Genomic DNA, 24,065 nt, shown 5'->3' with positions numbered 1-24,065 from the left:
TGTTGATTAATTAATGCCACACTGTGACAAACAATTAAGAACAATATTTTTGCTGTCTATTATGTGATATTTTGAATACTGTAGTCTATCAGCATTTGCAGTAATAACTTTCCATGGTGTACAAATTGTGATGTTCAAATTATATGCACATACAATTATTGTAAATAAAATTAATTCAGTTGATCACTATGGCATTTTAAAATTTAAGTATTAGTTTTGATGCAATCAAGTAATCTATTGGTACAAAGTCACTATGTATCATATTCATTGCATTTTTTTTTTTTTTTGCCACTTTGACACTCACATTGTCCATCTATATATAATGAACTCACTGTTGGTCACAATTTTCGTTTTGTTGAACATTTAGTACACTTAATTGACTGGAACACATTTTTGTTCTTATTTTATCCATATCATTTTATTTTATTTTTTAAAAAAATCTCATATAGTTTTTATGTTTCCATCTCATGCTTACTTTTCTATACAAATACATTTATAGATTCCCTTCACAACTTAGCATTTGAAACAACATGAAATTCTAATATAAAATATTGTTCACTACATGCAAGTCCATGCTAGACAAACGAGTATGAATGATCCCAAGCTCGCTACACGTTTTTGGTCTACCTTTTGTTGAATCAGCAATTGCAAACTAAAATGCCTTCTCTATTTTGTATGAAGGCACCAACTTTGCACAAACAGTATTAAATATCGATGACCTAAGTGCAAACTTTTGTTTTGATTTTTGTACACAACTAACACTACTTATATATTTTGTAAAACAATATTTTGTGCATGTCAATGTATATCAATAATTAAATATGATAAAATAATTACTATTACATATCTATTTTACAAACTATTGGCAATCCAATTAAAAAAAAAAATTGTCATCCCAAGTGCGAGCGCATCACACGGGCAGCACACTAGTTTACAAAGAATCACCATCAATCTATCATTGTTTTTTTGCTTTGAAGTTTATAGTACTTGTTTATTTTTTTAACCTATAGCAGGAGGTGTACAAACACTTGTTATAAGCTAAAACTTATGATTTGCTGAGAACCCCATTACTTTTCATTATTTATAAACATCTTGCACCATCAAGAGAATATAAAAGAATAAAAGATAACAAAAAAGCCTTTACTATGAGATCAGACTCTTTCATAAAACAAGGATTTACAAAAATTGCTCTGAACATGTATAATGACTCCAAATTAAGCCAATTATATTTTTCCTTGTGATGAAAAAGTTAATATTTTAAAATATTAAAATGGTTCAGCCATTCTTTAATCCAAGAAAATAAAGAGTAAAAACAAAAATATGCAGATAAACGAATATATCAAGAGAGTAAAATAAAACAACTATATACTCTTTATACCTTTGATGTCCCCTGAAATATTGTTTTTGGTATAGCTTGCTTGTATATTTGGAAATGGCGAAACTTGTTAATATTTGAAGGTTGCGAACTCTCCATTGAAGGCGAGCTAAGTATAATCAAAAGCATGGCTGTACATACTCATAGCACATGGACAACTCTTCCTTTGATAAGTGGGGGTATGAGGCGACATGAAGAGATCCTAGTGGGATGGACACCACCACCAGAAGAATGGATAGCAGTGAATTCGAATAGGGCGTACAAGAGTGCAGTAAGGACTTCTTCTACTGGAGGAGTGTTGAGAGACACACATGGTACTTGGATAGTGGGATATGCCTGCAAGTTAGATAAAAGTTCAGCCTATCGTGCGTGTTGGTCCCAAATAAATGTACTAGAGGGGGGCTGAATAGCACTCTTTGGCTTTTGGCAAGATGAGGAACTAATTTGAAAAGCAATGAAAATAAAAACAAAGTAAATAATGTGTAGGAATTTAGAGTGGTTCGATCCAAGACCTACATCCAATACCTTGATTATTCAACCAAGGATTTTCCAAAACTAATCCACTATGGACAGTGAAATTCACAAGCTTTCACCAAGCTTTACAATGACTTTTACCAAGCTCAGCCAAAACTTTTCACAATAGTTTTTACCGGGATCAACTAAAATCCAAACACCTAACTTTTCAAGGCTAAGTTAGAACTTTAACACAATCAAGTGATCCTAGCTTGAAATAATCACTTAGAATGACTTGCTCACTCTAAGAATACAAGAAGAAAAGTAAAAAGAATGTACCTATGATCACAAGGTTGATCTAAGTGGTACAAGGTTAAGGGCAGATCACAATTACAAAGATAGGTGTTGAGTGCAGTAAGAGTACAGTGAGTGTTTTCTGGTTTTTCAACTCTTTTTCAGACTTGGAAACCTTCAATCTTCTCTCTATATCTTTTTTAACCGTTGGAAGACCCTTTTATACTTGGAGAAACAACTTTGATGGCAGTTTGACAGTTTATGGCTGTTGAAAACAGTTGAGAGATGGTTCTAGCCGTTAATCTATCTTCTAGTGCTCAGGTTCAAAATTGCAGACAAAGAGCTCTTAGTCGACTAACTTCCTTCTTAGTCGATTAAGTTGGTTCTGTCTTCTAATATCAGTTTTTGGCAGAGAGCACTTAGTCGACTAACTTATTTCTTGGTCGACTAAGTCAGTTCTGTTTCTCAATATTCTTCAACCCGCCATTTGTCCAATTTGAATTTTAGTCAACCAATACTCTTCATTATTCAACTAAGGACCTTCCTTTTTGTTGATCAATCATTTTTCCTCATTCATGTGATTTTTTATAGACACTTTTGATGGATTGATTTATTATTTGCATACAATTTTTGTCCTGCACACTTAAGTAGAGATATTAAACACAAATGAATGGGAATGTTTTATTATCATAAAAAACTAATAGAGCCAACAATCTCTCCCTTTTTGATGATGACAAAACATTCCTTGATTAACAGCACAACGTCCTTTTATTCTTTTCAGTTCTGCACAAAATGGTGGTTTTCCTCCCCCTAAGTGTGTGGTCCCCCTTAGTGTGTGCATAGTTTTATTATTCATCTCAGCATTTTTTTATTCTTGTCATACAGAAATGCCATGTAAGGGTTCAAATTTTTGACAGAATATATTTATATAGGCTTATGAAATAATAAACAGTAAGTGACAAGATGACAGAACATCATTACTATTTCACTTTGATGTCTATCATATTGTTTCCAGACTTAATTCATTCAAAAGCTAAATACCATAAATCATCCAGTCAAAAATATTTGCATTCATATTTATTTTCATCCAAATCTTACTCACAATATCATATTAATTGTCAGCATAACAACTTAATATCAGCATCAAATCTTTAAACAACAATAGAAACTTAATAACAACTTTAGATATTCAATCATCAACTTATCAACATTGCATTCATTCACAATCCAACCAAAATATCATAAGAATAAGTTTTCAGTGCATTATCAGAATAAGTTTTCAACATATTACAGAACAAAAGAAATAAACAGTGTCTTAGCACAATGATCAGTATCTAATTTTCAACAAACTACCATAGACAACCTAGTTAGATTCAACATCCTAAATTTCACCTAGATTCTTGGTACCTCTACCCTAACATTTTTTTAAAATTTATTTTCCCTTTCCTCTTAGCTTTCCACTTCTCCCCATTTTTGTCATCATCAAAACTTAAGGATGTTTAATCATCTTTTGAAGAGGATGAGAGAGAGGATTCATCATTAGTGAAATATTTGACATTTAGGGGTTCAGGAGAAGGTTCTTGTGGTGATTTTTGTGGTGGAGGTTCAGGTGAGGATTTGTCAGAAATTTTCAGAGGTTCTTGAGGAGAAGAGATAGTTGCTGGTTTAGACTTCTTAGCAATTCTGGAGGATTTTCTTCTTTTAAGGAATTTTTTCTTGGTTGCCATCCTCTTGATGCCTTTACTAGGTGGTTTTGGTTTAGTCTGTGGGCTGCAGTAGTTTTCTCTTTTCCTTTCCCAATCTACTTCTCTACTGTTTGTGCTGGTGCAGATGTGGCTTGTTGTGTTTTTGCTTGAGTTACTTCCTTTTCAACTTATTCCTCATGAACCATTTTATGAAAAAGACCCATGATTGAAACCTCTTCAGAATGTGGAGGAGATGGTTGAGGGTCTAGTTGTGGATCTTGAATGGGTGGAGAGATGCCATCAAGAGATCTAAGAACTTCAGTTCCCTTATCTGACCCATTTTCCTTTTCAAGCTCAACTGTAGGGTCAATCATTGGTTCAGCATCTTTGTCCTGATGAGCAGAGCATCTAGAACTCTCAGCTGGGAAGGCAGGGCCTTCAGCAGCTTCCCCTGCTGGTGTTGGGGTTAAAGTTGCAGAGGTATCTGTAGTAGCAGGTTCGGATGGCATTTTTCCTTTTTTTTTTTTAGTACATTTTTCAGTTCAGCCACTTTCTCCTTAATTTTCTTCATTCTTGCTCCTTGGTCTGTGAGCTTTCCATCAATTCTCATAAGCAGGTTGAAGATCACTTCATTTGAGAATTGAGATGGTGCTGCCTCTAGTTGAGCCGGGAGTGAAGTCTCTTTTTTAGGAGTTACTTTGAAAGTTTTAACATATTTTTCTCCTTCAAGTTTGTATCCCATCTTAGGTAAACTCCCAAGGTAGATCGGTTGATCCCTGCTCTTTACTTGATCCAATGCATATCTTGAACTCTAAATCCCTTTTTTTTGGACCAGTGCAATAATGATATTCCCATATGACAGATTAATCTTTTCCAGTCTACAAGCTCCCTTCATCCTCCCAATCATAAATCTTCTTAGGTTCAGTGGACTGCCATTGAAGGCATGTTCCATTAGCCAAAGATCCTGAAGACTGATATAGCAAAAACTTCCCCCTCTTCCATGAACATTAGCAGCAATGAAATAATGCAATATGCTAATTTATGGACTAGTGATCAAACCAGTATTACTCTTAGAAGAATATTTCTCTTTCTTTCCTGTAATCACTTCCCACAGGGATGAGGGATCATAGTTTTCAAGAAATTCAAACTCACCCTCTTCACATTCAATTTTAAGCAAATTGCCCAAATCAATAACAGTCACAGTAAATTCTTTCCCATTTAAAAATACATTTAGGCCATCCTCAAGATAATCATCTGACTCCTCTAATTCATTCTTCTCAACTGCTATACTAGAATAAAATTCTTTAACCAAACTGGCACTATAAGCTCGATTCTTAAAAGTACTAAAATATTTCATTTTCATCTCCTTAAAATAATCTGATAAAACTGCTTCAAATTCAGACACTTCATTAAAACTGTTCCAGTCTATAAACTTTCCACAAGTGATTGGTGCATTTTCAATTTTCTGGAACCTATCCTCATGGATTTTGCTTCTAAATTTAGAGGACAAAGATTTACCTTTCTTTGATGATATTCCCTTTTTTTTTCTTCTTCTATGTTTTCTGCTTCTTTTCCTTCTGTGATTTCCCAAATTTTTCACTCATTGAAGTAGACCCAATTTTCTGTTTCTTTTTCTGTATTTCTGCTTCCATGCCTTCTTCCAATGGCCATTTACCTTTCTTCTTCTCAATAATCTCTTTGCTCTTAGAGTTTTTTACCATTTTTGACTTGAGAAATTTTTTATTGAGGGTTTTGAGATTTTGAGTGGTGAGGGTTTCATTTTTGTGTGAGTCGATTTCAACGGAGAAAATGTAGAGGAAATGGGTTAATAGGCAGTTTAATCTCTCAAAAAACTATCTGACTTCCCCTTAAATGCTGTCAGTTTTTCTACTGTTCAAAATTTGAAAAATTCCCTCTAAACTTGGTTATTTTCCTAGGCGGTTTTTCTTCTTTCTTTATTACTCGGTAAACACATTCTTTTCATTATTTTATTCCTTCTTCATTTAACTGACTAAGTCTTATTATTTAAGATGACAGAACACTCTTAGTTGACTAAGATTCTCTTTAGTTGACTAAGTGCCTTCTGTTTTATGTGCATGAGTCAAAAATTTACCTACAACTCCTGCATATTAATCATCCCTAAATTCCTTCTAATCTCACAAAATCTATCTTCATTTAGAGGTTTGGTAAAGATGTTAGCTAATTGATGCAAAGTATTCACAAACTCAATTTTAATATCACCCTTCACTACATGGTCTCTAACAAAGTGGTGCTTAATCTCAATGTGATTAGTCCTAGAATGCTGCATAGCATTTTTTGAAATATTAATTGCACTTGTATTGTCACAATATATTGGTATATTATGCATTGATATTCTATAGTCTTTTAGTTGTTATTTAACCCATAAGATTTGAGCACAACAGCTACCTAGAGATACATATTTTGCTTCTGCTATGGACAAAGCAACTGAATTTTCCTTTTTGCTAGACCATGACACAAGCATACTACCTAGAAATTGGCAGGTTCCACTAGTGCTTTTTCTATCTATTTTGCTGCCAGCAAAATTAGCATCTGAATATCCAATTAAATTAAAGGTTGATTCTCTAGAATACCATATGCCTAATGTTTGAGTGTCTATGAGATATCTAAAGATTCTTTTAACAGTAGTCAAGTGTGATTCCTTAGGATTAGATTGAAAACGAGCACATAGACATACACTGAATTAAATGTCAGGTCTGCTAACTGTTAAATAGAGTAATGATCCGATCATGCCTCTATAGAGCTTTTGATCAACATCCTTTCCTTTTTCATCTAAATCAAGTCTGGTGGATGGACTCATTAGTGTGCAAATTGATTTCAGCTTCAGCATGTCAAACCCTTTGAGCATGTCTTGAGTGTATCTTTCTTGGTTGATGAAGATTCCTTTCTCACTTTGTTTGATTTGAAGCCCAATAAAATACTTCAACTCTCCCATCATGTTCACCTCAAATTCACCCTACATCTCTTCAGCAAAGTTCTTGCATAAAGCCTCATTGGTTGCACCAAATACAATGTCATTCACATAAATTTGAACAACAATTAAATCCTTTAAGTATCTTTTAATAAACAATGTAGTATCAATGCTACCTCTAACATATCCTTTTTCAACCAGAAATTTTGAAAACCTCTCATACCAAGCTCTAGGAGCTTGTTTCAATCCATACAAAGCTTTATGAAGTTTGAAAACATGATCTAGTTTTTCAAAGTCTCCAAATCCTGGTGGTTGTTCAACATACACTTCCTCTTGAATGAATCCATTTAAAAATGCACTATTTACATCCATTTGGTACAATTTAAAATTCATAAAGCATGCAAAAGCAAGCAACAACCTTATGGCTTCAATCCTAGCAACCGGTGCAAAGGTTTCATCATAGTCAATTCCTTCCTCTTGGTTGTATCCTTGGGCTACTAACCTAGATTTATTTCTAACTACATTTCCTTACTCATCTACCTTATTTCTAAACACCGATTTTCTTCCAACAATAAGGTGGTTTAAAGGCCTAGAGACTAATGACCACAGATGGTTTCTTTTGAATTGATCAAGTTCCTCTTGCATGGCCAATATCCAACTTTCTTTTTTTTCTGCTTCCTCAAATGTTTTAGGCTCAATTTGAGATATGAAAACTAAAAACTCACAAGTCTCTCTTGTTGCTCTCCTAGTCTTAACTCCTTGAGAAATGTCACCTATGATTTGTTCTTGTGGATGGTCTTTTACATATCTGCAACTCCTTGGAAGATCACTATGCTGAATTTCTGTTCTTTGCAAATTTTCTAAAGGTGGAGTTTCATTTTCTCTTCTAGGTGAGCTTTCTTCATTATTCTTATTGTTCTCTAAGCTCATTTCTTCCATTTGTTTTTCTAGAATCTCTACATCATCATCATTAGCATGAATTTCCTTTTGTAAGGCATTAGACTCATCAAAAACTACATGGATTGATTCTTCAACAGTTAAAGTTCTTTTGTTGAAAACTCTATAAGCCTTTGAGTTTAATGCATATCCTAAAAATATTACCTCATCACTTTTTGCATCAAACTTACCTAAGGACTGTTTTCCATTGTTTAACACAACATTTACAACCAAAACGCCTAAGGTGTGAAATATTTGGTTTCTTACCCTTGTAAAGTTCATATGGAGTCTTTGATATCATGGCTCTAATTGAGACTCTATTAAGTATATACGTTGTTGTGTTCACTGCCTCAGCCCAAAAAATTTTGGTAGGTTATTCTCACATAGCAGAGTTCTAGCCATTTCTTTTAAGGTTCGATTTTTCCTTTCTTTCTACAACTCCATTTTGCTGGGGCGTTCCAGGTGCAGAAAAATTATGATCCAACCCCTTTTCATTGTAAAATTTCTCAAATTCATCACTTTCAAACTCTCCTCCATGATCACTCCTAATACTAACTATGGCTAGTCCTTTTTCATTCTCAACTTTCTTACAATGACTTATAACTGCTGATAGAGCATCATTTTTATGAGTAAGAAAATAAACCCAAGTGTACCTAGAGTAGTCATCAACTATTACAAAGCCATAAGATTTTCCTCCTAGACTAGTTATACTTATTGGACCAAATAGATCAATGTGCAGCAATTCAAGAGGTCTAGTTGTTGACACAATCTTCTTAGTCTTAAAGGATGTTCTAACTTGTTTTCCTAGTTGGCAAGCATCACATATTTTATCGTTTTCAAATTTTATATCCGGCAATCCAACAACTAGATTTTTCTTAATTAATTTTGATATAGTATGCATGCTCACATGTCCTAGTCTCCTATGCCATAGCCAACTATCATTTTCAGCATTTGCCACTAAACACATTTAACAATTCATTTCAAGATCTTCAAGAAATACAACATACATATTCTTTAATCTTCTTCCTATAAATGAGACTTTATTAGTGCTTATATCTATCACTTCACACTTATTTGAATCAAAGCATACTTTAAATCCTTTATCACACAATTGACTAATGCTCAATAAATTATGTTTCAAGCCTTTGACCAATAACACATGACTAATTTGAGTTTGGGAGTTCTTACCAACCGTTTCTATACCATGGATTCTACCTTTTGAATCATCACCAAAGGATACGGTTCCTCCCTTTCTTTTGTCCAACTTAGCAAATAACATTTCATCTCCTGTCATGTGCCTTAAGCAGCCACTATCCATATACCAAGGCTGCTTCTTCTTGAGTTGAGCTCTTGAACATGTCTCCTTTAAGTGCAGCTCAACCTACAAGACAGATTTTCGATTTTTGTTTATAGGTACCCATACCTTGATAGGTCCTTGATTGTTAGTTGCAATATAGGATCCTTTTGGAACCCATATTTTTTTTATTTTTTGCACATTTCCTTTTCTATTGCAATTATAGGATATATGGCCAATTTTATCACAAATATAACACCTAGATGATGCATTAGCAGAATTTTTCTTGTAGTAAACATTTCTTTTTAGAGTTTCATTTTTCAAACTTTTGAGTGCAGTATTTTCTTCACTTAGCTTTTGCAATATTTCAGTTTCACTTTCCAATTCCAATTTTAGGTTTTCAAAATTTATTTTTGAGTGCTCCAATTCAATTTGTAGAAAATTTCTTTGTTCAAAAACAGAATCAAAGTTAAGTTTGATCTTATCCAAATTTGATTCAAGAGATGCAGACTTTTTCTTTAAGGCTTTGTATTTCAAAACAAGTTTCTCAAATTCATCATATAAACATTCATATTCATCCTGAAGCTCATCAATAGAAATATTGCAGAGGGATGAGGATACCTCAGATTCATCATCTTGTGCCATCAAACACAAGTTTACTCTTTCTTTAGCTTTTTCTTCCTCAACTTCAGAACTTGAAGTGTCACTGCCTGACCAAGTGGCTGCCACCATTGCCTTCTTTGATTTCTTGTTTCTCTTTAGAGTTTTTTTTTTCAGCAAGGGGCATTCGGACTTGAAATGTCTAGGCTTCTTGCATTCGAAACAGGTTAGTTCTTCTTTCTTGTTAGAGTCATTTTTGTTTCTGATTTTCCATGAATAACCTTGATCTTTTCTAAAGCCTCTTCTAGACAATCTCTTGTTTCTTTTGCCCATAAGCTTTCTAAATTTCCTTGCAACCAGTACCAACTCTTCATCATCATCACAATAGAGCTCTTCCAACTCTTCTTCAAGAATGTTGGCTTTTAGTGCAATGCTCTTTTTCTTTTTTTTTTTCTTTTGCTTCCTTCTTATCTTTTTCTTCCTCTTCCTTGAGTTCTAACTCATGAGTAAGGAGAGAATAACAAATCTCATCTAGAATAATAACATTTAGGTCTTTGGCTTCTCGAATTGTAGTCACTTTAGGCTTTTAATTTTTAGGTAGGCTTCTAAGAAGTCTTTTTACAATTTCATGCTCTGAAATTGGTTTGCCTAATTGACTTAATTTGTTTGTAATGTTTGTGAATCTATCTAACATGCTGGTAATATCTTCACCAGGCTCCATCTTAAACATTTCATAATTGTGGGTCAAGAGAGCTATCTTGGACTCCTTGACTTGAGAAGTCCCCTCATAGATAATCCTAAGCTAATCCCACACCTGTTTTGGTGTAGTACAGCTTGAAACTTTATTGAATTCGGTAGGAGTTAGAGCACAATGCAATGTATTGATTACCTTAAAATTGGTCTGGACTCTTTTAGTTTCAGCCTCGGTCCATTCAGACCTTGGCTTAGGGATCATCTCATTTGTCACTACATTTCGAGTTGAGAGAATAAATGGTCTATCAGTTATGACATCCCACATTTCATAATCAATTGCTCTAATGTATATTGACATCCTAGTGCTCCAATAAGGATAGTTAGAGCCATCAAACAGAGGTGGTTTGTTTGTTGATTGTCTCTCAGCAACTATGAATTTTTGGAGAGCCATTTGGATATTCCTAAGGGTGTTAGACTTTAATAACAGGGGTTAGGCTCTTATACCACTTGTTAGTCCCAAATAAATGTGCTAAAAAGGGGGTGAATAACACTTTTTGGCTCTTAGCAAGATGAGGAACTAATTTGAAAAGCAATGAAAATAAAAACAGAGTAGATAATGCACATGAATTTAGAGTGGTTCGGTCCAAGACCTACATCTACTACCTTAATTATTCAATCAAGGATTTTCCAAACTAATCCACTATGGATGATGAAATTCACAAGCTTTCACCAAGCTTTGCAATGGCTTTTACCAGGCTCAGCCAAAACCTTTCATAATAGTTTTTACCGGGATCAACGGAAATCCAAACACCTAACTTTTCAAGGTTAAGTTAGAACCTTAACATAATCAAGCGATCCTAGCTTGAAATAATCACTTAGAGTGACTTGCTCACTCTAAGAATATAAGAAGAAAAGTAAAAAGAGTGTGCCTATGATCACAAGGTTGATCCAAGTGGTACAAGGTTAAGGGCAGATCACAATTACAAAGATAGGCGTTAAGTGCAGTGAGAGTACAGTGAGTGTTTTCTAGTTTTTCAGCTCTTTTTCATACTTGAAAGCCTTCAATCTTCTCTCTATATCTTTTTTAACCGTTAGAAGACCCTTTTATACTTGAAGAAACAACTCTGATGGCAGTTTGACAGTTTATGGCCGTTGAAAACAGTTGAGAGATGGTTCTAGCAGTTAATCTATCTTCTAGTACTCAGGTTCAAATTGCAGACAGAGAACTCTTAGTCGACTAACTTCCTTCTTAGTCGATTAAGTTGGTTCTGTCTTCTGTTCTCAGTTTCTGGCAGAGAGCACTTAGTCGACTAACTTATTTCTTGGTAGACTAAGTCGGTTCTGTTTCTCAATATTCTTCAGCCTGCCATTTCTCCAATTTAAATTTTAGTCAACCAATACTCTTCATTATTCAACTAAGGACCTTTTTTTTTGTTGATCAATCATTTTTCCTCATTCATGTGATTTTTTATATACACTTTTGACAGATTGATTTATTATTTGCATACAATTTTTGTCCTGCACACTTAAGTAGAGATATTAGACACAAATGAATGGAAATGTTTTATTGTCATTAAAAACTAATGGAGCCAACAGTGCAGAGTTATGGGGGGTTTACAAAGGTCTCCAGCTGGCTTGGGAGCGAGGCTTCTGCAAAGTTAAATTACAAATTGATAATAAAGCAGTGGTTCATGTGATCAGTTTTTCTTCTGCTCACCCTTGCTCTAATCTAGACTTAATTAGAGCAATTAAAGGCTTGTTAAGTAGGCATTGGGAGGTTAGTATAAGTCATATATATAGGGAAGGGAACAAAATTGTTGATTTATGGCTAATCTAGGGTTTGAGTTAAACTCTGATAGTATTTTGTACGATTCTCCACCAGAAAAGGTTTCCTCTCTACTCCTGAGTGATATGATGGGAGTTTGTACTCCACGTTTGATTAATCAATAAATTCCATTTTCAAAAAAAAAAAACAACTGTATACTCTTTTAAGTTTTTTTCTTACCTTATATCATGTTTGAAAGAAAAGACATTTTCTAACTTTTTCTATGGTTTTTGTTGTAATCTATCTGTACAACTTCTTAGCATCTTGACCGTTTGATTGTATATGACACCAAAGGCATGACAAGAATGGATAAGACAGTGAGAGTGGTGGATGTATTGGCAGCATTTACAATGGGGGCAGTAGTTGTCGGAGTAGAACCATTAGTAGTAATGGTGGAAGCAAAGACAACAACAGCAACATTATCGATATGAGAATCCATTATCCTTAAGATTGTTGGCAAAAATTAAGCAACCCAAACAAGTCTGAGATGTGATACATTGTCCTTAAGGATTATTTCCATCCCTTCGAAGTATGAAACTTAGTGTAAAAGGATTAAAGCAGTTATCTCCTAAGATTCAACAAACTCTTCCTAAATTGTTTGTACAAACTATTAGGGATACAGTAACAGTAGGAAAATAAATAAAGAAAGAACCCAGCGAGACTAAGCAGAAAGCAAAAGAAACGAAGTAAAGAGAATTAAGGTGTGTTGAGAATGAACATAGAGGCTGGTATTTATAAGGAGGAACAACTGAGAGAAAATTAGGAAATAAAATATTTTGTGATCCAGAAAATATTATGTAATATTATAAAAATATTTTGAAAAACAATCAAAGACCAAATAAGTCATATAGCACTTTATTTTATAACGTTGGCAGAATCAAAGACCAAATCAAATTCTAATTTGGTAAAAAGACTTGGTCAATAGTCAAGGAAATAAAAAGCATATAACCAAGGTATAAAAATATCACTTGGGTCTAACCCACATGTACACTTGCACGCAGAAAGGGAAAAATCTTCATTTTCTCAAGGCTTGGCCAATTTTATGTGTACGTGAGACCATTTTCTTTTCTTGCTTTCAACAAGGCCATAATGAGTGTGCTTATAAAGCACTAATCTCTTTTATACCTAGGCAATGTGGAATAGAAACCTTATGAGATATTACTATATATCCGACACTTTGCAAATGAGATATTTCAAATAAATTTAAGAAAGAATAAGTTTATGCTTCAATGTAACTTTATTAGTATGAAGATAATTAGAATATTTTAAATTTAAAATGCAATTACATATCAGCCCATGATTTGTCTTGTTGATACCATGATAGATAGATAGATTATTTATTTTTTAAAAAAATTTCCATTTTTGTAGTATAAAAAAAATTGACATTAAAGATGATCGATAATCATTATATTTGATTAAAAACTAATAAACAATTATCTAAATATAATAATTTAATTATTCCTTTGATTATTACCTTGTTGCCTTTGGAAGAAATGGAAACCCCAAATAATAACAAAGAAAATGGGGAGGCTTGTAAGGATGAGCAAATTGGTGGATTGAGTAGTTTGGTCTGCTATACTTAAAAACCAAATAGATCAAATAATTTAAGAAAATTGATTAAAATCGACCAATTATAAAAGAAGACTGCGAACATAGAAATTGGTTTGATTGGCTCGGTTTTAGACCAATGGATTAAAATTTTATCACTTTATTTACAAATTACAATAATAATATAAAAAAACATACATTTCTTCTTTCACTCACTTAATTATATCTTTTTTACGTAAACCATCAAATTAAAATTCAAGATTCAAATTAACAAAAAGTCAAAAATAATAAAATTAACATCCACAAAAAAAACTAACACAAGACCATTGAGTCCTTATATAAAAAAAAGTTTAATCATTTTATATTTTATTAATAAATTAATAATTAATAATAAAATTGAATATATTTATATTAAACTTTACTATATAATGAATAATTATTAATAATAATATTTTTAGATATTCATAGTGTATTAGACATTAATGTGTAATTTAATATATTTAATATTATTAAATTGTAAACAAAACCAATATTATTTTGTTTTTGTTTATAATATATTGTTTATTAATTATTAACTAAATTTATTTTTTGTAAAATATTAATTACTTATTTCTAATAAGTATAAGTAATATGTTAATTTTATATAGTATATATTTATATGTATTACTTTATTATATATATATATATATATATATATATATATATATATATATATGAAATTAATGATACAACTTATATGTTATAATGTTTTATATCAAAGTTTGTATAAATAATAACTAATTATAAACAATACATTATAAAAGCTAAGGTGATAACTAATAAAATTATTAAGAATTTCCATCTTTAAAAAAAACTAATAAAGTATTAAGTGTATTCATATAAATAAAGTTTATTATAAGTTATAGTAATACTTATGTAGAAATTATATATATATAATATTTATAAAATTGTATATATTCATAACATTTTATATTACAAAACATTACTAAGTTGTAATAATTATAACATATTAATATGTAAAATATTTATTATCATTTATTATAATATTAATATATAAATTATATCATTTAAAATATATAACTTGTAATTTCATATTAATATAGATTTATAAATAAATAATATATATAATTAATATTAAATTACTATGATTATAATTTGTATACGCACGTATAATAAACTAGTATATTATTAATTAAGTTTACTATCAATTCTTCTTAATATATAAAAATATTATATATATTAATATATATATATATATATATATAATTAGTTTGGGTTTTTTGGTGAATTGGTTCAAAAATTTTGAAACCAAGAACCGACAAAAAAATCAATTTTACTAAACATTTTGAATCAATTGATCCAATAGACTAATTAGATCAAATTGCTTTACTTAAATCATGTTTGATTTGAGTAGGTAATTGATCTAATTTGATTTGAGGGAGTCTTGAGAAGTATGTAACAAATAGGATTGGAGACTAGTGTAAGTCTCTCATACCCCTCTATTGCTGCGTCCCACAATTGAGTGGGATGTATGCCCCGGATCGGACCTCAAAATAGTAAGAAATGGTGGATGAGTAATGGATGGGTGGATCTTGGGTTGACACTTAGACCGAATGTCACTCGAGCAAATTAAAGACGTGGTGGATAAGAAATTGATAGAGATGATATGGTTGGTGTCGTTAAGGGCCAAAATTCCATCAAAACTTTCTGGCTGTTTTGCTACAAATAAGTGACAAAGAAACGAGACAGATAGGACGTGAAGCGGAAACAATGGCCTCTCAATCGTTTCTCCAGGAAAGCCACTTTTCTCTTTCATCAGTTCATGTACAAAATGTTTCGTCAAATTCAGTGAATTATTACATGGAATTTGGAGGCTCTTTTTACATGCAAATTTCGTTGCTCGACTGCTTTAGACAGTCCGAATTTCAGGAGATACGATCGGCTGTTTCTAGTTGGCGTCTTCAATGAACTGGGCTAGGCAACCGCCATTGGATAACTTATTATTGCGAAGACTTGTGTGCCCTGCCCTCTGTTTGTTTCCTGGTGTTTTTGTTTATTTGTAACATTCCAACATTTAAAATAGCTGCAATGTAGTTGGCCCTAACCTAACCAACTATAGGGTATGTACCTTTTATGAGGCTATGATTTTTTCCTATTTTTTGGAAGCCACAACTTGGTATTTTTACACTCTCCTAATTTTACAGTTTTCTCATGCGCCAAATTTTTAATTGTCCATTTTGTAGACGTGGTGAGGAAACCTGCAAAGGGAAAAATTAAGAAAATGTGTTTCTGGCTGCCCTTACTGCATTATTTCCCACCACTATCTTCGGATTGGTCTCATTTGTGGTACTTCATTTACAAAATGTTAGTGTAAAAAATGTAAAAAGCAGATTGATTCTCATTTGTTTGTAGCTTTCTGGTTGTCTGTTGTTCAATGATGTGTTTTGCCTCACGGAAATTATGGGTTCCATTTGATCTATGATTAAGGAGACATTGAAGTAACTGAACTCCAATACTAATTGAGATATGCTTTGTAGGAAACAATAATGCCTTAAGAGTTTTACATTAAGCACCCTCACATGTAAAGTTTCAGGAGGAGGACCTCCTTCATTTATTTCAAACTCTTTCGTAAAATAGCCACTCACAAATACCAGTTTAATAATTAATAATAATAATAATAGAGAAGCTCACAAACACAGGAAACTTCACTCTTACTAACTGGGGATGATAATTTGAAAACCACACTTGAAAGTTGCTTCTGCCTTTTAGAGCTCCAACACCAGGTCTACAAACACAAACCATTTTACGAGATTAGGCTATTTATCTTGAAAACTCAAAACAGTGACACCATTAAATACGTGCAACACTCAGAATTGACTGCTGCATCTGCCTTTTGGTTTTAAATTCCATGTGCCAAAAATGTGATGACACAGTGACACTTGTGCTGACTGTAGAGTCATCATGCAAGAAGGATCACAAGGCATCAAACCTAATCAAGTGCCACTTGCTTTTGTTGCATGGCTATAAGCATCCATTTTAGGATCTCAACTATGGAAACTAGCTATTTAAAAAATAAAATAAAATATTCTTGGAAAGAAATAAAGAAATAAATGACAAAAGCAGACAAGTATGATATTTCTTCTCTGAATTATAGATAGTATATGACAGGGTTTCTTCATGGATATGATGATGGCAAATGCATCTATACTTACAGTCTGCATCTGTTTTGATCCAGCACTCCCTGTTCCCATTTGAATCATTGCAGCTTATTGTGAATTGAGGTGGGTTAGATTGGCTCTTGTAGCGTCGCATGTTTTTTGAAAGGGCTCTCTGAGGAAATAACATTATGTCCTCGTCTTCAAGCGTATGACCTCCATTCTCATGTCCTCCATCATACAAGATGCCTTTCTTGTTCTCATTCTTTTGGGGTTTGTCATGCTTATATGTGGCTGTTGAGCTTTCAGGATGAACTTTTCTGTGGAACATGTGTAAGATCTACACACCACATTGCACGGAATTAGGGAACTTAACCTTTTTCGTCGTCAGAATCTTAAGCACATCCACTAAAACTCAAAACTAATGGTCAGTTTTCTTCATTTGTTTGTAAATGTTTGAAATAAAAAAGGTGAAAAGAAAACAGAAAAGAAGTAGAATGTGGTAAAGAAGAAAGCAAGGGAAGAAAGAAAGAAGAATAGGAGCTATCGTTAAAACGTACTTGATATGCAGACCATTCAATTTGGTCCTTTTATCTTGGCCAGCATTTGTCATTGTTCGCACTTAGGATCATATGGCTACAGCATACAAATTATTGGATTCTATTCTTACAAAATTTCTCTTGTAACTGACATATGTATCACTTTGTAATGATCCTGGAATGCCATGGCAAAGAAAAAGATTGGTCTAGTTATGTTATTTGACGTACCTTGTGCAGTTTTGTTTCTGCTGAAGCAGAATCAATATTTCCGCCAGTAGCTGCAGTCGAGCTCCTTGAAGCATTAAGCATTTTTTTCTTCAGCATCTTTTTCATAATGTGCACCGCAGATTTATCTCCTTCCTTCTCTGGCCGCTTCTCCTCCTTGTCATATTTACTCCCAAAATTTTCCTCTGTTATTTTAGTCCTCTGAAACAGCTCCCCCAGTGAGGTCCTGTGTTCCTTTTTTGCCACTGTAGTTGTTTCTGATAATTCAATTGCTGAGCCAAAAAGATAACCTTGGAGTGGACAAACTATAGTACCATTCCCATTGGTATCTGGACCTTCCATTGGCTTTCCACTAAGCGTAATTGTGCTGCCATGACTGCTTCTTCCAGTGCTGACATGACTGTTTCTTCCAGATGAGTCATTGCAGCCTTCTTCTTTAACTTCAGCTCCCAGAACCTTCTCCAACTCATCATTAATGAGCTTCAACTCATTCTCTGTTACTTCAGTTTCTTTTTCAGTTATATTCTCTACAGAGATAGCAAATGTCGGTGTTGATGGATCAGGAATGTTAGGGTCAGAACCAAGGGTGCCAATGGCAAGAAAGCCGTGGAATAGCTCAGATATTGCTGATGATGATTCTTCTTCATAGTCTTCTTCTACCCGAGCTGCTTCTACACCAGCAAAAGACTTTCGAAGATGGTCTCTTTGTGGTTGCCTAAATGGCTTGGTACCGTAGTTTGGCTTTGAGTAGAATTGTTGATCATCCAGTGATGACTGCCCTGTAAGACAATTACAAGAATGCCCTGACACAGAAAATGTTAAAAGAAGAACTTGGATGATGATAAGATTAGAGGGAAGAGTAGGTTCTAACATAACATTTCGGCAGAAACAATATTGATTACTTTTTCCTAACCACGATAACGTTTAGTTTAGAAAGAAAGCTTTATATTTATTCAATATCTATGGATTTACCATTATATAGTTCACTTTTGGTTCATCTTAAGCTTATATTCCAGTCATCATAGCGAGCAGTATGAAGAGTATGCTGTTCAGAGGTCTTTGTGGTTCATGTGCATTAAGTCTAAACATGCACCACTTGTCAGGTCTTTGATAGATTTGCAGCCTCTTGTGCACATCTATAATCTAGGTCATGCATTGCCATTACAATTTGCATAATTTTCATGACCAGAGATGACTCAGAGATTATAGCTATCCTTTCAGTTGAATCTGCCATATAAATGTCTCAGTAGAAAAGGCTATATGGCTGGATGACACTTACCAATGGCAAAATCCTTGAGTGGTTCACTGCTATTTTGGCGGAACTTACGGTGCATCCAACCTAGTAACTGCATCAAAAAGAGAAACATTCAACCCATAGAATTGAGGAAGTATCATTTTCTCCAGGCTTATACTGAAAAGTGTATACCTTCATCTCTGCTGTCTTCAAAATACCTCAACTTTGATCACTTGTTGTGGATTGTGGGTGGAGTGGAGATCTACTTAACCATTTGATGACACACTGTTAATGAATGGAAATAAATTAGGTCCTTGAAGTCTCCTATCATCTGAGATAAAGATGGCTGGAGAGAAACACGGAGATCATTACAAAATTTGGGTTGGCTATTAATTGTCAAGATCACATCATGTAGCCCAATGTCGAGTGGGTCCTCTACTCCAGGAGCCCAGAATTCTACATAAGCCATCCACTCATGTTCATGTGCATGGCGGGCTAGAGGGTTTATGGCTTTTCCTTTCTTTCTTTTCATTGTCTCTTTTTTTATTTTTTTGCATGATTTGGCACAGACTGATACACTTAAATATTATGGTCGCATATACGAATCGCTTACATGTCCATTAAACTTGTAAGTTAAGATGCAATTAACCATGTTCAACTGTGATAGATCATCAATTTGAAGTGTGCCATGTTCTATGTTACCACCCTTTCCGACATGTAAATCCGCATGCACCTTTTTGTTTAGGATGTTGATGAATTTATTAGCCTTATTACAATTAATGGTTTACTTGGTATTTGGTGAAAGAACCTGGCTTTACTAGTGGGGGCTCCGGAGACTATTTTGTCGGATTTCAGTGGGTTCAAAGGTAATATGACAATAGAAGAAGATCCTTTCTCTTTATGGATACAAAAAGTAAGTCTGCCTGATGCTCCTTGGTTGGTCTCCCACTGTGTGGGGTTTTCTAACTGAAGGACTATTGTGTGATAGACAAGAATAGATGATAATTTACTTAAATAAATATCTTCAAACACAATACGTTACAATACTTTTAAAGTTGCAGTTAAAGAAATTCTGTGTGCAGCCAGCAATTGGATCCACTTGATGTCCCTGATATTCTACCATTTTGGAACATAGAAAGCTTGCATGGCTTTTACGCACCATAGGTATGACTAAAATTTAACTCTTCACGACATATTTCCTCACTTGTTATGTTTCATAAATCCATTTGCATTTAATTTGTTGTTAATTTTCCAGTGTATGTGACTAATCCCTCATAATCAGATTTTACTTCTTCATGGTGATATCTAGTAACGATTGTCTATTATCTACTATCGAGCATAGCCAAATAATGACCATTACAAAAGTTCACGGCTTCTGTGATCTCAGTACTTCCCAGTACTCCATTCTATGGAATGTTGAAGTTGTTTTCATTCTTAGCCAGTCATGTACACATTCACCGTCATTATCATTTCATTATAGTATGTATTTTCTGCAGACCATCAAGTTTGGGAGCGTTGCCCTTGAAAAAATTAGTGGATCTTGCCAGCGACTTTGTGAATATGACTGAGCTGAAAAGCAAGGAAAGGGTTTATCACTGAGGGGCATAGGTGATAAAGCCATCTTTCATGAATGAGTACAAATATCTTTTCATAGATGTTGAGTAGCAAATTCTGATACCCTTAAGTACTGCTGGATTTTTGCTAAACCTTTAATTAACAACGTTGAAAACATATATATGTGTAAATTGCGTTCTAGCCGAGGTTCGCTTACCTATGGTCTCTAAATTTGTAAAGCTTGTCTATGGACAGATTTTCATATTATGCTTTGAAAATTCTTGCTTCAGCTGGATTGCCTAATTGTGAACAAGAAACTAATGTCTAACAATATTTTTGTCTTCCATGCTGGCTAGTGAATTCTCGTTCTAAGTTCATTACCTTCTGACTGTTGTTCAACTATGATTATCTCTTGCAGTTACTTAACATGATTTCTATCAAAAAAGAAAATGAATAGTCATGGAGAAAGGAAAAAAGTTCAGCAGTGCCATACAGAAAGGTATTTCCTTCCTCACGTGGCCATCCTAGTACTTCCTCTTTTTGCTGTACAAGAGGGAGTATGTGATACAGCGTTGAAATTTGTGCTAAAACTATTGTTAAACTCTGGATGATAACGAAAATGAATTAATTGATATTTAGAATCTTGAAATGAATGTGAGATATTCTTGTTGTGATTCGAATAATATTGTTCTATATAATTAATTGTTCAAGAAATGGAGAAAATCTGAGTTTGCAGTAGCTCGTCTTTTTATGACTAGTATAGCAACTACTTCATCACCGAGATGTTCCATTGAATAGATGAACTCATGGAATGGTGCTGATAAGAACAATAGAGCTTGTTCAAGTTTTGAATACTTCATAAACGACTTGGGTTACTAGCTGGTGATGGTGTTTCCTGCATAGTTGTATTCATATCCATTCCTGTGTAGACTATAGAGTAATTAGTTTCGGGTATGTTACTGCAGTTTTAGCGGTTCTAAACAATTTTGAAAGTGATCCGCCCCTGATTTAGTAGGATAACTAATACGTAAGGTTCCTTCTTTCTATTTTCCTTTTCGTTACTGGGAGTGTTGCGTTACATGTGATATGGTCGCGCAGAAGAATATTTACATAAACTGACAAAATAAAACGCTCTGAAAATGAAAACCAGGTCTGACAGAAACGAAATGGTATGCTAGGCATCCTTATTAAAAAGAATGATCATATACAACAACTGTAGGGTCAGGTGAAATTCCGTGCTATCCTGTATTGGTAGCCAACAGGAAACTAGAGTAGGAACTGTTGGGACACTTTCCTTCCTCGAACATGATGGAAACTGACACTAAAAGGTTTTTTCATCCCTGGTTGACTTATTATATAGTATCACTGAGTTTGAGCGCAGTGACCACCACTGCAATGTGAATTCATGGTGGATATATTGCTATAGTCATATTTGTCACGAAACTAATTACCTCACAAATTTTTCTGAACTACACCAAAGGTTGGTCTGTAATTTCTCTCGTTGTTAAACAAAGAATTCTTGCAACCAAAACAGTGGAGAATCAGTCAAACACATAACATCAAGCAAGTGGTGCATGTGGTGAATCAGGATAACTCCACACTGTTGGATCAGTGGTCAGTGATGTTGATTCTGCACAATGATTGATCCTCAACTAATCGAAATGCGGTATGTCATTATGGTTCTTTGCTTCTCCTGTGGATTGTAGAAACTGGTGAATTGCTGCCACACACTTGTGTGGTCACGGATTGGGCAAATATACAAAATAAGGGGGCCGCCAGTTCCGGCTTTCAATTTGGTAAAATTAAGGGACAACCCATGCTTTATATTAGTGGAGTGCAAAACGACTTTCTATTTGGTTTTTCATGCTCAGTTTGTCCTGGAATATGTTTAAAACTATGAACAGACAAAGTGCCCCAAAATCAAGATGGATGGGTTAAAAATTGAGAAGAATCTAATGTTAAGACATGTCTTGAATTTCGTGTGATCAAACTTTGTCATCGTACAAGGAGAACAATTTAGGTTTTATTCATTTTTTTAAATATTCAAGTGGCTATGGGTCGTATTCCTACTGTTAAAATTTCTCTCGCTTTTTACATTATTTTTAAGGTGAGACTAGAGCTGCCTGTTTTGAATAAGCATTGAATCATAATGCTGCCAACATCATGCATTCAATGTATCTAATTTCAATTTTAAACTCTTCATGTTAAACGAGACGAAGAGCTAAAGGTTAGAAAATAAATTGCTAAATGCTACAAGCTCTAAGGGAATATGGTTGCAACGTTGATATTTTGGTTCTATAATTTGATTTACTACCACCAAATGCTAACTGACGATTTCCTTTGGGAAATCTTTGTTCATCCAGAAAGTATTCACTGACTCAGCGGCTGTTCCTGTGCACCAAGAACAAGCACTTGCGCCAAGTGTTTTGGCTCTCTTTATTTTGCCTGTTCCTCAGCATAATACTCCCCTCCACCCTTGCTATGGTGATTTGCTCAGCATCTTGTGAGTCACAGATTGGTTATGTGGTCAGTTTCATCACCTCTCATTAACATGGCCCCACTTATTTTTCACTTTGGATTGCATGATAATATTTTTTATCTACTAATGATATTTTTTGTCATGTTTAATCTGGAGTCAACTGCAGATAATGGCAACAAGACATGGAAGGTCTGAGGTCAAGCTCAAGCTTGCATGGGGAGGTCTGAGGTCTTGTTTTAAAAAAAAAATAAAAAAAAAAAGCTTGCATGGGGAGGGTATGACAGTGCTACTAAGGCTACGGTAAAGGTTGTGGAACTAACGGGTGTGATCTGTTTTGAGTTTTGAAAGAAAAAAAAATCTCTGTGGTCTTGTTTGATGTGAAATGGCAGTTTGATTCGCATGATTTCAATCCTGGCAAGGAGCAAATGAAGTTGAGGAGTTATAATTGAATATTCAAGTTTCAGTTGATATTCTCAATAGCTGTTTTTTTTTTTTTTTTTTAGTTCAAATCAGGCATCATTCTCTTCTTTGGTGGCTAATCTAACACAATCGCACTAGCTGAAAAACAAAAATATAATATTTTGTCTACTTTTTTGCTTTGCTGACAAGAACTTGCTTTGCCCTTTTTTTTGTTCCTCATGAATCAATGCATCTGTCTGTCCAAAAAGAAATGAAAATAGTACTATTGCAACTTTGATTAATATCTGAATGTGGTAAAGCAATCGATTGATATATTGAGATGTTATATAGCCTTTAACCTGTTAACCCTGGCAAAGAAGCGTGTAAAACATGAATTTAAGCCTTTCCTTATTCCAAATAAAAAATCTCGTATTGAATGCTTTGTTAAATATGACCTTATCAAAGGCTATACTTTTATTGCTGAATGACCAGTGCTAAAATCAAAATATGGATCCATTCAATTGAATTCATGGTAATGAGTGGAGAATGTTAAGTCATAATTAAAAAGCAATGCATCTGGTAAGATGGATTTAATTTAACATGTTCATCATATATTTGCTGTTAGAATCAACTTGCATCTCATGTCAAAAGTCAAGAGTGATTGAACCAATGATTCTTGGATAATTCTGACTGATTATCGAGTTTCATAATCTTACCAACTACCTTCATGATGATCAAATGTGTTCCTAGCTTTTGCTTATTGTAGTTATCTTCTTATTTTAGAATGACTTCTCGGGTCTGAAGGCCGAGTGGCCCCATTTTTTGTG

General features: G+C 33.9%; 1 protein-coding gene and 1 long non-coding RNA gene across 4 annotated transcripts; one reads left to right on the top strand and one right to left on the bottom strand.

Moving 5' to 3' along the window:
- Positions 1-16,233: 16,233 nt before the first annotated feature.
- LOC18608936 (protein LAZY 1-like) lies at positions 16,234-19,132 on the bottom strand. Of its 3 annotated transcripts, none has more exons than XM_018114712.2 (5): positions 18,999-19,132; positions 18,852-18,918; positions 17,576-18,375; positions 16,866-17,148; positions 16,234-16,438 (listed from the first exon to the last, which is right to left on the bottom strand). In XM_018114712.2, exons 1-5 carry the CDS (start codon positions 19,002-19,004, stop codon positions 16,419-16,421), a joined length of 1,176 nt encoding a protein of 391 aa, XP_017970201.1. In that variant the 5' UTR covers positions 19,005-19,132; the 3' UTR covers positions 16,234-16,418. The 3 variants fall into 3 exon arrangements, with proteins under 3 accessions (XP_017970201.1, XP_017970202.1, XP_088659945.1); XM_018114713.2 differs by having other exon boundaries at positions 17,576-18,351; XM_088803819.1 differs by lacking the exon at positions 18,999-19,132 and having other exon boundaries at positions 17,576-18,351; positions 18,852-18,924.
- Positions 19,133-22,542: 3,410 nt separating this feature from the next.
- On the top strand, positions 22,543-23,270 carry LOC148764095 (uncharacterized). The gene is made up of 3 exons (XR_016024826.1): positions 22,543-22,587; positions 22,724-22,886; positions 23,006-23,270. It is a non-coding gene; the product is annotated as an uncharacterized LOC148764095 (long non-coding RNA).
- The last annotated feature ends 795 nt before the right edge of the window (positions 23,271-24,065 follow it).

This window comes from Theobroma cacao, chromosome 2 (genome assembly GCF_053813885.1).
Source record: "Theobroma cacao isolate CCN51 chromosome 2, ASM5381388v1, whole genome shotgun sequence".
NCBI classification, from domain to species: domain Eukaryota; kingdom Viridiplantae; phylum Streptophyta; class Magnoliopsida; order Malvales; family Malvaceae; genus Theobroma; species Theobroma cacao.
The sequence above is the reverse complement of the archived record's forward strand: the minus strand, read 5'-3'. Positions and strand labels throughout refer to the sequence as shown.